This window comes from Thalassophryne amazonica, chromosome 16, assembly GCF_902500255.1.
Source record: "Thalassophryne amazonica chromosome 16, fThaAma1.1, whole genome shotgun sequence".
Classification (NCBI taxonomy): domain Eukaryota; kingdom Metazoa; phylum Chordata; class Actinopteri; order Batrachoidiformes; family Batrachoididae; genus Thalassophryne; species Thalassophryne amazonica.
Window position 1 is genome coordinate 12,472,938 of NC_047118.1, and position 15,923 is coordinate 12,488,860.

At 39.6% G+C, this 15,923-nt stretch overlaps 1 protein-coding gene and 1 long non-coding RNA gene across 2 annotated transcripts in view; one reads left to right on the top strand and one right to left on the bottom strand.

Moving 5' to 3' along the window:
- The first annotated feature begins 9,955 nt into the window (after positions 1 to 9,955).
- Positions 9,956 to 15,148, top strand: LOC117527395. The gene is made up of 3 exons (XR_004565518.1): positions 9,956 to 10,109; positions 14,264 to 14,280; positions 15,137 to 15,148. It is a non-coding gene; the product is annotated as an uncharacterized LOC117527395 (long non-coding RNA).
- The window catches only part of si:ch211-278a6.1 (SRC kinase signaling inhibitor 1), a 323,862-nt gene continuing 322,538 nt past the window's right edge, over positions 14,600 to 15,923 (bottom strand). The window contains exon 20 of the mRNA XM_034189725.1: positions 14,600 to 14,994. Within this exon, the coding sequence (XP_034045616.1) occupies positions 14,989 to 14,994 (6 nt within the window). The 3' untranslated portion in view covers positions 14,600 to 14,988. The remainder of the gene's footprint in view (positions 14,995 to 15,923) is intronic.

Sequence of the window (15,923 nt, forward strand, 5' to 3'; positions counted from 1 at the left end):
ACATCTCACTCAAGGCCTGCCCACAGGGAAATGACGTCACCGACACGCGTGAAAAAACTCACGCATGCGCACGAGGGTTCAAGCATGATTGGTGTAATCGCATGTCATTCAAATCCATATAGTTAAAAAAAAAATAAAAGGGTCGGTTTATTATCTAAGAGACCTCGTAATGAAGTAGGAGCTTTTTGTCATTTGTACTGGTAATTTGATGTCAAACCTTAATTAAAATCTTTTTTAATTATTTCTCGGGGAACCTGTTAGCTTTCTATGTTCAAAATGTGTACCTTATTAAGAAATAAAAATGACAAATTCTAATGCAATGTGCTTTTTTCTATTGTTTGTTCCTTCATGATTTTCCCACAGATACAAAATAAAAAGCCACATAGCAATAAAAATATCCCAACTGGTTTATATCAGCTTACTCTTCAGTTATGTTTTCTTCTTTACTATTTTAAGTCACCAGTTAATAGCTAAAAATGAATAAACAAAATATTACTTTTTTGGGGGGGGGGGGGGGGGGGGGGGGGGGGTTCCCAGTTGCTCGGGGTTACCGCATTGGGATTTGGCACAATTTTAAATAAAATAGTCTGCAATGAAATAAGCATAAACTCTGCAGAATTTTACATTTTTCAAAGTAACTGATAGTCAATAACTAAAATATTTGTCCACACTTTCTTCTAATGTTAACTTTTGTAAGAAACTGAGATAAATGTTCAAGAAGTGAGCTGAATGTTGGTGTATGGCCACATACACCTGGTACAATATGCGATTAAGGTCACATCTGGGAGCCTGCGCTCATGTTGCATGCTGCCACATCCACCGCAGTACAGAACTACATTGGGTCATGAATGGCAACCACCCAGACAAACAACCAATCCAACCCCACCTCTTAAAAGTAACCATCCATCCACTACAGCCAGGTGAAACATGGACGTCACCTTGGCCTTCTCCAGCTGCTGGGGGCCGTCAACACGAAGGCACGTCTGTGCTGGATCCTGCCCAGAGAAATGTGCCACATGACCTAAATGTTGGAGCCACTGTTCCATCACAAGGCAAGTAATACTTCTTATCTCAGTTCCTCAGGGGACGGTCAAGTACTACCTCACTACAGCAGATAGATTGCTGCTTTTGGGAAGTGCGGATGGATGGTCAAAATTTGAAAATACTCCAATCATGTCTAAAAATAAAAATTATTTGACTCTAAAGATTAATGATACTTTGTGACACTCCACTGACCTACTATAGGACGTAGTTAAACTTTTGCCTTTGGACGGTGGGCGCTTTTGTACCGCACTCCTCAGAGCCATAGCGTAGCTTGACAGAGCTGATCATCGGCTCAACATTTGAGACATCACGTAGCCTGTATAAACACGACGTAACTCTGCAATTGCACCACTTGTTAAGGCCCGATCACACGCCACTTGGTGTTAACTGAACGAAGGAAAAAAGTACAAAAGTCATAAATCATCAAGAAAAAGTGGACGAATGAGCCTGGACTTCTCCCATCACCGAAAACCCTGCGAGTGCAGAGCGCATAAACGACCAAAACGAAACTGAAACTAACAAAAGAAAAACGAAGCGAATGGCGTGTGATCATTTCTGCAGCGAGTCTGTGCTGTCCAGACTCCAGCCACCTGCAGCTGCATTGTCTTGACAGTATGTGGGCGCACACACACGTTGCAGCCAGAGATGTTGAGAGGCTGGAGAGAGAGAGAGAGAGAGAGAGAGAGAGAGAGAAGCTGGACGACGTTGGACAACAATCAAACGGAACGCTGACGGTACGGGAACTACAGGAATGATGAGGAACCATCAAGACAGAAAGCAAAACAGAATACGGACGAATTGAGGTTGTTGTCAGGATTCGTTCACATTTTTCAACAGTTTGAAAATTCTGACGAAGCACCACCTACAGAAATTAAGCTGGACGACGGTTAAATGATGTCTCCAAAAGTCAGCATAAGTCCAAATTCCTTGTTTTGTTTTGGCTTCGGTGTCCTTCGTTAGTGCCGTGTGACCAGGGGTGCGTCATGGAGACAGGTTCACCATATTCTTTCGTATTTCTTCACATTTTTACATATTTCTTCATGTCCGAGTGATCCAGAGAAGGTGATGCATCCAGTGTAGCCTCTGATGTTGGCCAGCAGAGCATTAACATCATACTAGCGGAGGTGACGTAGCGGTAGCTGCATGAACATTGAAGATTTTAAGCATGTCGAAAATTTTTCCACGATCAACAACAAACATTAGCATTGCCTGGTTGATGTGGACTTAGCTCCTAGAGTAAGCAACTTTTCACTCTCCATCAGCAAACACCAGGTTAGTCATCAGAGTGTGAATGGGCCATTTGTTGTAGTCAAATAAACAGGCAAATGTTGTCATTCAATTCCTGATAAAAACAAGCTACCAGACATCTTCAGTATTTCGATAAAAATGATGATCCAGATGCCAAAACTGTACAAGAGAGCCGCACTTTATTAGACACACAATCACAGCAAATTATGTACAAAACAGACAGGTTCAACTGCCCGCTGTCTTCTCACAGGAAAAACACACATTTCTCACAGAATATCATGGCATCCACACCGATAAATTAGAACTTCCATTATCCTTAGGTTTTATAATTTCTATATCATTATATATCATAGATCTATTTTCTGTGTTATTTTCTTCTTATGTCACACTACTCTACAAATGGGAGAATCACTCTGTGGAAAGATAATACCATTACTGGTGACTTTTCTGGTTGAGGTGCATTCAAAGATATTCATCCTTCTCCCCATCATCATCATCACACAACAGATCACAGTAAGACTGAGCATGCCATACCAAAATAATGTTTCAGTCTCCAAGCCTGTAAACCCTTAACCCTTTTCTTTCCTTCTCGTCTTTTTGAGAAAACACGTAAACAACAATTTTTCGACTGCACCGTGCGATTGCTCGAGACTATACATGCATTGTTTTGTATATACCTTTGTACCCATAAAAGTTTTCTTTTGGACATAATTTGTTGAAGTTATCAGGAATGATTTGGGCTATTTACATGTCAATTTTGTTTTTCTGATGCCAAGTTTTTAAACATCCACACATTCATTTTAAAAATCCCATGTACATATTACAGAATGTAGGCTTATTTTTTAAAAAACAAACAAACAAACAAACAAACAAACAAAAAACTACAATGATTTAAAAAAGAGGGAAAATATGAACCTTTATAACAACACAATTCCCTTATTTATCCATTTGGTGGCTATACTTTGCGTTTGTAATTTTCTCAAATTCTCTCAACAACATGAACAAAATATGCAACAACATTTTCATTATAATTAAGAACTGTCGTATTAGCCCCTTTCACGCTGCACATAGTATTCCAGAAAGCTCTTCAGGAACCAAGGACTCAGTGTTTGGAGTTTAACGCCTTTGGAACAGTGACACTCACAGGATTGATTAATAATTGATTGATTAAATCGTGAGACAAAAGCTTTCCTTGACGAAGCAGGTACCGATCACTAGCAGTAAGCTGTTAAAAAAAGAAAGAAATTTTTAAGGCTTAAAACAATGTTACAAAACTATGGGTCAAAATAGGAAGGGGTATTTTACCAACCGTGAAAGTTCAAAGTTTGCCACAGTTTACCAGATAGTATTACATTTAACTACTGTCTTAAAGAAAACTGTAACTGCAGTTTATGATAACGTAAGTGGTCACATGAACCTTGGATGTTGCTAACAATGTTAACATACGCAGTCATGCTAATCATGGTTGATGCTAACCGGAATGCATTCATGTTGCAATTTTCCATCCCAGGCAATGATGATGAAAGGACACCTGAGAGTGAGAGTCAACTGTTCTTTCACCACTTACATTTTTGACGAATACCAACAGGTATTGAACCTGTGACCCTTTTGTCACAAGCCTGGTTGTCTAATCTTTAAGTCACCACTTCCACCACTAACACTAGTCACTAATGAGTGAACAAATCTGCTAACGTGTGACCATATATAAGCATAGAGATTGAAATAAAAAGGCTAGAGTGGACATCAAGCTAATTTACGCAATATATTTGTCTGCCATATTGTATGATGAGGAATTACTTTGGCATTTTTGGGTGAAAATCGATAATGATGCTGCTTCAGAACCCTTATTTGTAAAAACCAGATGTAAAATAAACCCTACTTCCGTAAAAAGTGCATTCATGAGATTACCTCGGTAAATTGAGTCATCAACTACTTAGCCTATCACAGTAGAGCTAGGCTAATGTTATCTTTTGGGCTAAATGAACTTGCCAAAGATGTTTTTGCTGATGTGTGTGCTGGTAACTTAACTAATTGTCCACAGAATGTGAATATATTACATATAGCAGTAAAGTCTTGTTAAAGATTCACTTAAAGATGTATTTTCAACATTATTAAAATTGTTGTCTCATCAGTCGCAAAGAGGGCCGCCATGTCTGACATTAATTTGGGTACCTCTGGTTGTTTGATTTCGTAAACAAAATTCAGGCTGACGTAGTGTTCAAAGTATTTTTCCCCTAGCTAGATGTTGGACTCTCTGAACATCCAAGGGTTCTGAACGCAGCATGAGAAATAGAATCCAGTGCCTTTTCTCTAAATAACTCTACATTAGGTAAGTAATTTTGATAACTGCATTCCTGATATCATTATCGTTACTTGAACCTTTCATTTGCCTCTGTTGTCACCGTAGAAATAGCTATGCCGTTGTTCCTGATTTAAAATCTGAACCATTCGTTTGTTAGCTAGTAGCCAAACCTTTAAGCCACCAGCAGCAGGCCCTTTGCTTTGTTTATATTGTGTAACTTCGTTTCATACCTTCAACATGATGGTGGCCTGAGCTACTCATTACTAATTGGTTTAGCTAATGATGATGTCCACTCTCACTCTCACTCTGGTTGCCTTTTGGGCTGTGTAAAGGGCTATACAAATAAAAGTCGATTGATTGATTAATCTTTTTCGTTTTCTGTGATGAGGAGACTAACCTTAAGGCATGGCCGTCTATGCTAACAGTAACGGCTAACATGAGCAAATACGCTAATGCTGACCTGATTTGTGTTTTCTGTAAAACGGTTCATTAATGTTGCCAAATGTGTCATGTTGTCATCACAAAAAAAAAAAAAAAAAAAAAAAAGCTACAAAATCTGATAAATTCTGTAAAACCTTATTTTGCTAATTTTATTTTGGATAATAATGAAGTAGTAGTAGTAGTAGTAGTAGTAGTAGTAGTAGTAGTAGTAGACTCCACTGTGAATTGATGTCATTGATCCCAAATTTGCATTATCTTCTTGGTACTTGAAGTTCAGTCTGAATGTGAACCAAGAACTCTGCAGGAACCACTGTTTCACTTCAAATGTGCGTTAGCTCCAAGATCAGTCCAACATACACTCAACAAAAATATAAACGCAACACTTTTGGTTTTGCTCCCATTTTGTATGAGATGAACTCAAAGATCTAAAACTTTTTCCACATACACAATATCACCATTTCTCTCAAATATTGTTCACAAACCAGTCTAAATCTGTAATAGTGAGCACTTCTCCTTTGCTGAGATAATCCATCCCACCTCACAGGTGTGCCATACCAAGATGCTGATTAGACACCATGATTAGTGCACAGGTGTGCCTTAGACTGCCCACAATAAAAGGCCACTCTGAAAGGTGCAGTTTTATCACACAGCACAATGCCACAGATGTCGCAAGATTTGAGGCATGCTCACAGCAGGAATGTCAACCAGAGCTGTTGCTCGTGTATTGAATGTTCATGTCTCTACCATAAGCCGTCTCCAAAGTCGTTTCAGAGAATTTGGCAGTATATCCAACCAGCCTCACAACCACAGACCACGTGTAACCACACCAGCCCAGGACCTCCACATCCAGCATGTTCACCTCCAAGATCGTCTGAGACCAGCCACTCGGACAGCTGCTGGAACAATCGGTTTGCATAACCAAAGAATTTCTGCACAAACCGTCAGAAACCGTCTCTGGGAAGCTCATCTGCATGCTCGTCGTCCTCATCGGGGTCTTGACCTGACTCCAGTTCGTCGTCGTAACCAACTTGAGTGGGCAAATGCTCACATTCGCTGGCGTTTGGCACGTTGGAGAGGTGTTCTCTTCACGGATGATGCGAAGGAGATGTGTTGCACTGCATGAGGCAAATGGTGGTCACACCAGATACTGACTGGTATCCCCCCAATAAAACAAAACTGCACCTTCCAGAGTGGCCTTTTATTGTGGGCAGTCTAAGGCACACCTGTGCACTAATCATGGTGTCTAATCAGCATCTTGGTATGGCACACCTGTGAGGTGGGATGGATTATCTTAGCAAAAGAGAAGTGCTCACTATCACAGATTTCGACTGGTTTGTGAACAATATTTGAGGGAAATGGTGATATTGTGTATGTGGAAAAAGTTTTAGATCTTTGAGTTCATCTCATACAAAATGGGAGCAAAACCAAAAGTGTTGCGTTTATATTTTTGTTGAGTATAGTTCTGAACTGATGGTGCAAATTGGGCAAATGCGGGTTTACGCACCGAGTGCCAGCAATGCTACCTTAAACTTAAACTGTTCACATGCAAATATTAAAGTCCAGTATTTTATCAAAGCAACGTGTCTCCATATGAAGCCAGTACCATCAAAATGACCTTTCACAGTACTTACCACAATACAGTATCTGCAGTTCTCATTATCAGTTCAACCACAAATACAAGATGGGATAGAACCAAAAAGCAGACCACAAATATAGAATATAACCCAAAAACAAAAATGCAGTAGTAAAATCAGCCCAAAGCACAGGCACCGGTCCAACATCTTGCACCTGGAATTGGCCCGGCTGTTACAGAAGAAGGCAAAGGTGCAGAAAAGCTGGACAAGATCTTTAAAAATTAAAATTACATTAATATAACAGTGTTTACAAAGAAAATGTTTGAATTAAAAAACAGAAATTCAGTGTATATTACAGAGGCTAGCTGTTCTCTATACATATTTTTAAACAAATATAAAAATGTTCTATGAATAAATAATCTCAGTGTGAAATGTAATTTCTCTCTCAGTGAATTAAAAAAGAAAATCTGTACAAAATGGTCACTAATATATAAAACTGAAGAGATGATGACATTTTACAGTATACGTATAATTGAATCTAGGCCTATATATATATATATATATATATATATATATATATATATATATATATATATATATATATATATATATATATATATATATATATATATAAAATCACACTTTTTTCACAATTATACACAAACATCTCACTTAGATATATTTATACATGTATATTCTCTGATTTCAAGCGTGTACGGGTTTTCTGATTGCCAGGGGCATTCATTCACTCTGAGAAGTCTTCGACATGGCCTCTAAGCCTCTGACGCCATGTGGGAATAAAAAAAAAAATCACACCCCACAAACACATGTCTCCTACAAGCACTGTTGCACAATTCTGGGAGTTTCTCATTCAGCAGTCAAGCGTGAATACTTCATCACCAGACGCAATTGCACAAATTCAGCTGCAACAGTGATGGATGTGAGTGTGAAACAGCATGAGTAAGTTAATTTCCTTCATTTGACTTCACTCAATATGAATGGCAGAGCTGCACAGCATCCGGGATGAGGCACCATTTGCCGTGCAGTATGTTGTTTTGCAGATTAGTTGGGGGGGGTGTTTAGTCAAATGCCACTGCTGCATCCTGAAAGCACATTCTTTCAAGGGGAGTTCAATATTTTTCTATCTGGGTTCTGTTTTTAGATGTTTTGGAGGGAATCTTTTACAAAAATACATTTTAACTGGTGCAATATTGATTGAGAACACAAACATGGTAAATGGACTGCATTTATATAGCGCTTTTCCATCTGTATCAGACGCTCAAAGCGCTTTACAATAATGCCTCACATTCACCCCGATGTCAGGGTGCTGCCATACAAGGCGCTCACTACACACCGGGAGCAATAGGGGATTAAAGGCCTTGCCCAAGGGCCCTTAGTGATTTTCCAGTCAGGCGGGGATTTGAACCCATGATCTTCTGGACTCAAGCCCAAAAGCTTAACCACTAGACCATCACCTCCCCCATGGTCACGGACCAACTGGCTATATAATTTAATGGCATGGGCAAGCTAAAAAAAACAAACAACAAAAACAGTAAACCACTTCTTATAACCACTGATCATGTAAAAATGGAGAGGATCCATTTGCATGTTTACTACTTTAAAATGACCGATTATAGAGTTAGCTGCTTACCTTACCATTCTGGACATCCTCCTGAGGTGATGCCCTCCACTGAGTCATTATAGGTCATCAGTGAAGGGCTTGTTCCTGTGTGAACTCACTGAAACATTACAAGCTGACCGAACAGCGCCGCAGTAGGAGGAGGTAAGCGGCTAACTATAATCAATTATTTTCAAGGGCGCAATTTAGAACTAGAAATTGGGGGGACAAAGTGCGAGGCCTGCAGGGCCGAAGACCATAGGCCAGGGGTCTGGGGGTCACTTTAGGCCCCCAGAAGCCAACGGTTTCTAGATAAGCTCAGATGCATTCTGAGCATCCAGAACAGTAATTCTAATGTTTTGAGAAGACCATAAAGTGGACACCATTTGACTTATGCAATTTGAATATATATTGGATATAAGTACTTTATTCTGAGAATAGCCAACATTGATTTTATTAACATCCTGGTGTAAATAAGGTATCACCACATGTATAGAACTCAAAAAGAATGATAGGTTGAGTTCTCATTAAAAAAAAACAACTGCAATGTGGTAAAATATATTCATAAATATGAAAGAACAGGCTCTTAATAATTAACTATCGCATACTGTATTTTTTTCTCAAGATTTGTTTTTGCATAAGCTTGAAAAAACAACAGATCATAAATTTAGGATAAATTACTTATGAATTTAATTTTTGAAGTGGCACTAATGACAACACTCATACTGAACATAATTTCACTTGCATAGACTGATTTGGAGATCAAGCAATAATTGCAGATGGGCTTTCTGAGGTCCCAGATAGCTTTTCTGATTTCCTTTTCTAACTTTCAGAATTTAGTAAATTAGCATATGGTCCATTGAGTCTTATGTGTAGACACTAGTCCCTAGAGGCAACTATTTTTGATTTCAAATCTGGGCAAATGCAGTCCCAGAAAATTCTGAATGTGACAAACAAGAAACAGGTGTTGTAAACAAGTCAATGCTGCTAAAAATACAAACTTGCAGAAACAAAGATACTATTCTGATATGGTTTTGCACATAAGACTGACATAGCATGTTTCAAGTACACAAATATATGTCAGAAGGTGGGTTGAAAAGGTGGGGGAACATGTCCCCCCTATCCCCCACCAAATTGCACCCATGGTTATTTTAAAAAGTTTCCATTAGTGAGGTAAACATGCACATTTAAACTCAGTAGGGATCTCTTCATGCTACTACACACTTCTAATGACATTTTTTCACCTATTCAGTGACGAGAAGAAGCAGTTTACTGTGAGTGGTATTAGTTTGCCTCGAGCCATTACATTATATGGCTGGTTAGCCTGTGACCTCGTTTCACACTGATTGAATTCATTGTTGTCCCAAGTTTAGATTAACCTCAAACTGTGTAACAATACAGCACAGGTTAAAAAATGTCTAGCTTCCCCATTAAGTGTTGCATTCCTTTATTTAATTGTTTTTGCAAAAATAAAATTCCAGTTTTCACTTTGAGAGACAGCGTTATTCATTGCTGCCCATCTTTGGAAATCCCACATTTGGAAATTGGGGATTTCTCATAGTAAGAAAGTCTTAGAAGTACTGGGATAAAAAACATGGCAAGGCAAAGACCGCATGCTTTTGAAAAACTACAAGAGTGATAGTTTTATATTGCACATATTCTTCAGAACTGAAGCCCATCAAACTTTGTTCTGCCCTAAATGAACAGGGAAAGAACAGCCGCTAAAGGCCTGTCGAACTCCTCTCAGCTTTTTGGGTCTTTTATATCACAAGTACTCTCACTAGAGTTAAAGCAACGCCAGCTTTATTAAAGTTGCCTTCAAACACATGTCCCCAAACTAATCCCCACCCCTCAGCCTGCTGACTCCAGCAGACATTAATGTGTGACGTTAAGCCCAACGCCACAAAAAAATTGATTTCATAGTCTCAGATCTCCCCCCAAAAAGAAGCCTTTGAATGTTCTTTCAAACTCATCTTCTTCCCATTGGGTGTTGAGGTAACACCAGGACTCACTCAGTCACTCACTCACTCACTCATCTTCAACCACTTATCTGGGATTGGGTCGTGGAGACACCAGGGCCCAGTTTCATAAAGCAGTCTAATCTTTTAGTATATTAAACTTACTTAGTCGACTACGGTTAGTCTCCCAACATTATCAGTCTAATCACTGTTTCACATCAATGGCTAAACTTGTAGATTATCCGTCTTAATGTTAGTCGATTATTTTCCCGGGCATACCAGCCTCATGAGTACAGTTGCCAAGAAATGCCTCCAATGCGCAACAGTTTTGTTTACTTCCAGGTTAGTCGTTGTCATGAACTATCCAGCCTTTGTTTCATTAACTGGCTTTGTTAACATTTACGGGCACATACAAACTGCAGAATGACGTGTTTAGCTCTTAGCCTAGCAGTTCTTCTTCTACACTTCTGTCAAGCCTTTTTGTGCACACAACGCTGCTCAGCGTAACAGCGATGCCCGGTGGCTGATGTGAGAACTGTCACAAACACACAAATGATAGCCGCTATTTTTTGATGTAAGACATTTAAGTTTTGTTGACTAAAAGAAGGTTAGCCTTTTCTGTACCAGGCTAAAAACTATAGCTGGGTAAAGCAAAACTTTAGCTGACCAAGTGATTTGTGCAATGACTGACGTCAAAAAATTAGTCAACTAGTAAGTGAGTTTAATCGACTAAACAAGATTAGACTGCTTTATGAAACTGGGCCCAGGACTATGAATGAAATTCAACATCTCCAGAATTGCTTATCCCTATCTCCCCCTTGTGGCAGGTTGCTGTAGTCAGGTCAAAATAAATAAATAAACCATAAATGCATGCATGATCTGAAATTTTTTGTTTTTCATATTGCTCTATTTTCCATACAGTGGCTGTGAAGCATATTCATACCCTTCAGCTTTATATTTTTTTTTTACAGTTTTATGACATAAAATCAAAATTCTTTATATAATCATTATAAAAATGATACTCTTTAATCTCAAAGAGAGAGAAAAATTTAGCATTTTATAGTTTCTTTGGAGTTAATTTTTAATTAAAATTTTTTTAAGACATTCATGTGTGAATTTTGGGTTACTGCCTTTCGGAGAAACAAATTGTCTCCCATTTGTATGTTTCTTGCAGATTACATCCATCAGATTTTGCTACATAAACTTTTCCTTCTATCCTAACAAGCTTCCCAGTGCCTGCAGTGAGAAGCATCTCCATAGCACAAAGCATGATAATTTAGTTTTGGTATCATCACACTGTAGAATATTTTTCCACTTGACTTCAGACTCTCACAGATGCTTTTTTTTTTGCAAACCTGTACCGAGAGTTAATGTTTTAATCTTAATAATGGCTGCTATCTGTCTTTTTACCATAAACCTGTTACTAGTGAAGCAACATTTGTTTGCACAGTCTCTCCAGTTACATCAATAGAAGCTTTTAGAAGCTTCCCTCACCAGTCACTCCCTATTCAATGGCGGTCTGCTCTAGGCAGATTTACAGCTATATATTCTCTCCCTTTTTTAAATCTCCATTTCAATAATTACATGATGTTGAAATGCAACTAATTGCAAAGGTGCGTATTAAAAGGGACAGACACAACTGCATTACATTATTTACAAAACGTTATTTTGCAAATAATGTAAGATATTTTAGATAATTAATCAGTTTCAGATTAAAGAGCATAATTGAAGATATTTTGTAGATAGAATCTTGGATTTTTCCACCTTGTGATTTCATCTTAAACAATAAGAACCATGAATGAGTGATAAATGTCATTTGTAATCATGCAACTGTGGTTATGAAAATCTGTCATTCTGATGAGTAGAAACATTATGCTGAGTTTGCCTTTTCTGTCGCTTCCATTACAGGTAGTTATTTAGTAATTAAGCTGAGTTGTGCATTTGTCAGCTTTGGAATTGTACATTGAACAATTCATTTTTACAGTATTTGTGCATATTTGCTGCTTTTTAGGTAGTTTTTAAATTAATTTATTTCTACTTAACATTATGTTACAACAATTATCTCAAACATACAAGTTAAATGTGTACTCAGTAACCAGCCTCAGTAATTAAGTCTTAATTTATGCCAATGGAGTAATGTTGCAGCACCAGTATTCTTTAGTTTAATTTTTCAACGTATAAATAAAAAACAAACAAACAAACAAAAAAAGAAGAAAACCGAATAAGGAAAAAAACAAACAAACAACAAAATGCAGATTTTTTTTCATGTAAATTACATTAATTAAAATTTTGTGGCACTTTATGGCTTCTTGGAATGGCTGTAGTTTTGTGCTTGTCGTGGTTGAACAGATTAAAAATGTCAAAACTCAAACGCTGGCTTCTTTTGACTTTCGCACCTATAGACATTAGCGCCATCTCGGCCAACGTTTGGAGATGTTAATATGCCTGGTCACCTTTACAGCTCCACATCGCCACTGGGAGAGTGGCACATCTGGGTAAAAATACCCAGGAATAGAAAAGATTTCCCTGTGTTAGCCTAGCCTAGCATGTTATCTCCGATGGAAGGATGATATATTGTCAAATAAATCAGTTACCTGGGCTTTCTGTGTGTCTGCCAGGAAATACAAAAGAAAAGAAAGCGCTACCAGGAAAGATTTTGAATCAGCTCTGCATCTGCCTCTAGATTTGACCAACTCCATCTAGGGATCGTGGCTCAATCATCCGTCCCCTCCCATTCCCATCAGTCCGCTAAGCTAATTAGAAGACAGGCCATGTGTTTGAAAGGAAACTTTCTTCTGCTTCTCCTTCTTTTCTAACTCTGCCTCTAAATATGCACTCAGTAATACCTTCCATATATCATTCTGCGGAAACAAAAACGTATCACAGATGTTGATGTGTGATCAATCACCTGCATTTTGTTAGATTTTCACAGAAAGGCCTACAAACCGCTAAAAACTAATTTGAATTTCTAACTGACCATATGTTCCGAATGCAAAAAGTGGACGCTTTGTAGATCACAGCATTAAAAACAGGCTCAGGTTCTGAGCGGTAGTTTAACATTGTACTCATTACTGGTGGTGCAACAGATACATTAGAAAAATTCATTAAAAGATCATTAAAAAAAAGCAGAAAGAAAAAAGAATCGGTGCTTCTGTGGACAGACAAGTCGGTGCGTGAGAGAACGTGTGTTATCGCCACATGTGCTGGAGTCTTTGGGAAAGTCTTTGTCAGACGCTAAAACGTCAGCGCAGCGCGTGAGCCGCACCGTCCTGATTGTCATAATTCCCACCGCACCGCAATTCCAAATTTCTATATGAATCTCCATTTGCTTTCTTTTGCTTTGTTCTTTTGATTATTAGATGTGCTGTTTTAAAATCACTTCCAAAAAATGTGCTTTTGTCAACAGATTTCAAGTTGAAAATTAAAATTACACCTTAAAATTGCACAAATTCTTCCTAATATTCCAAACGTTGAATGAGAAAGAAATGAGGTCAAAGGTCAGGGGATTGTGTAAACTCTTTTGCACAGTGTGTACACATCGGGGGACATTTAGCACCAGATCGGAGATTAAAACGGATGCTTAGAAAATCCACAAATGCCCCATTTTAACACAAAACGTGGAACCAGAACCGTCGTCTTGATACACTTTTACATTTTCTGCCAGTTCGACACACACTTGGACTTACACTGTGATTATTGCAGCTCTAGTCTAAAATCCAGTCTGGATATTACGTCTACACTAACAAACTATTCAATCAGGGTATATATGGGTTTGGTACGATATCAACATATCCATCCAGAACACATCAGCTTGTACCAGCCAGCTGGTGGGAGGCGATGTCCATTTGTGTGCGCTTTATTTGGGGAACGGTGCAGTTTGGCTGTAAGGTAGAGGAGCTGCAGAGGAGAATCAAATCAAGTCGGTGTAGGAGACTGAGTTTACAATACCGTGTATCTTTTTTTTTTTGCCGTGGACATGTGAGGCATCTGTAGACTGGAGTGAGGCAAAAAGAAGAACCAAAATTCCAGAAGGAATAAAAATATTGATAAAATGATGGAATTTTCCATTATAGTGAAGTCTTAATGCACATTCTCGTTGCCGTTGTCTTTGCAGCTCTTAAATCAACAATTGCAGGGCTCGACTAGCACAGAGGTGGAGGGAATTGGTTCCCAAAGGGGAGGGGAAGAAGAGGATGGGGAAGGCGTAGCAGTGACGGAGGCTGACGTAGAAGAAGGAGAGAAGGAAGTTGCAGTAGAAACGGTGGCTGTAGAGTGGCTGCTGCTGGATAACGAAGAGAGGAGCAGGGTCTCAGCGCTCCAGCTGGAGATGGACAGATCTGCCCACAGCGCCTTAGCTTGCCTGGATGAAACCATCAGGGAAGGCAACACCACCTCCTGGGGATACTTTCCGAGGCTGGAGCCAAACGTTTCCGCTCGGCGTGAAGCGATGCCTGGACTGTTGCTGGAGAGATGTTATGAAATACTGCCACTGGTCCCACTGATTTCCAATGTCTTCTGTCTAGCAGGGTGATGGCACAGATCAGGAGACAGCTTAAAACTGGTTGTGGCTGGAAACGTTCCCCTGCAGCACCTTCCCTCGCCATGGCACTACCAAACATGCCTGTGCACGCATGCTTGCACACACAAACACATTCAGTGTGGTTGTTGAAGTTAACACTGGGAGATGTGAAGGGCCAGGAGGTCGAAAGGACGGTGAATCGAGTAATGTAAAGGTACAGACTGATGTGCGGTGCTCTTAGGAGGTACTGAGCAGGATGAGGAGGCTGGATGCGGACAGGTCGCTCACTGCTGAAGAGTCACGGGTGGGCGAGCAGGCCGGCGGGCACACGGTGGTACAGTTTCACGCCAGGCGGGTGAGGGGTGTTGGGAAGACGTGGGTGGGTTATAAGTGGGGAGTGGTAAGGTGAAATGAGACAAAGAGAAATACAAGAAACTGTTAATCAGGTCGATATCAGCACATGTGGTGCAAGCAGTAAGATATGCATTATACAGTCAGGTTCATAAGTATTTGGACAGGGACCCTTTTCATAATTTTGCCTCTGTACACCACCACAATGGAGGTGAAATGAAGCATTCAGGATCAGCTTACGGTGCAGATTTCAGCTTTTAATCAAGAGGTTTTACAAAAAAATATTGCATTAATCAGTCAAAGAAGATGGCTGTTTTTAAAGACAGTTGCTCTATCTTCAGAGCCCATAAGTAATTGGAGAAACTAAGCATCAGTATTTTTTTTTCAATACAAATCATCATTTTTACTGCCAGGCAGCACTGTGGATTAGTGGTTTGAACTGTTGCCTCACAGCAAAAAGGTCGTGGGCTTGATTCCCATCACACCCAAAGACATGCAGGTTAGGTGAACTGGAAACTTTATATTGTCCATAGGTGTGAGTGTGAATGTGTTTTTTGGCCTTGCGACAGACTGACGTCCTGTCCAGCGTGAACCCGCCTCGCACCCTGTGACTGCTGGGATAGGCTCCAGCCCCCCATGGCCCTTAATTGGAGTAGGCAGTTGAAGATGAATGAGAGTGAGCTAAATGCCTTAACTTCCATCTATTTTTTATACCCACTTGCTCCACCTAACCTGCATGTCTTTGGATGTGGGAGGAAGCCAGAGCACCCAGAGGGAACCCACACAGACACGGGGAGAACATGCAAACCCCACACAGAAAGGCCACAAGGCCACAATGATCCCATGACCTTCTTGCTGTGGGTAACAG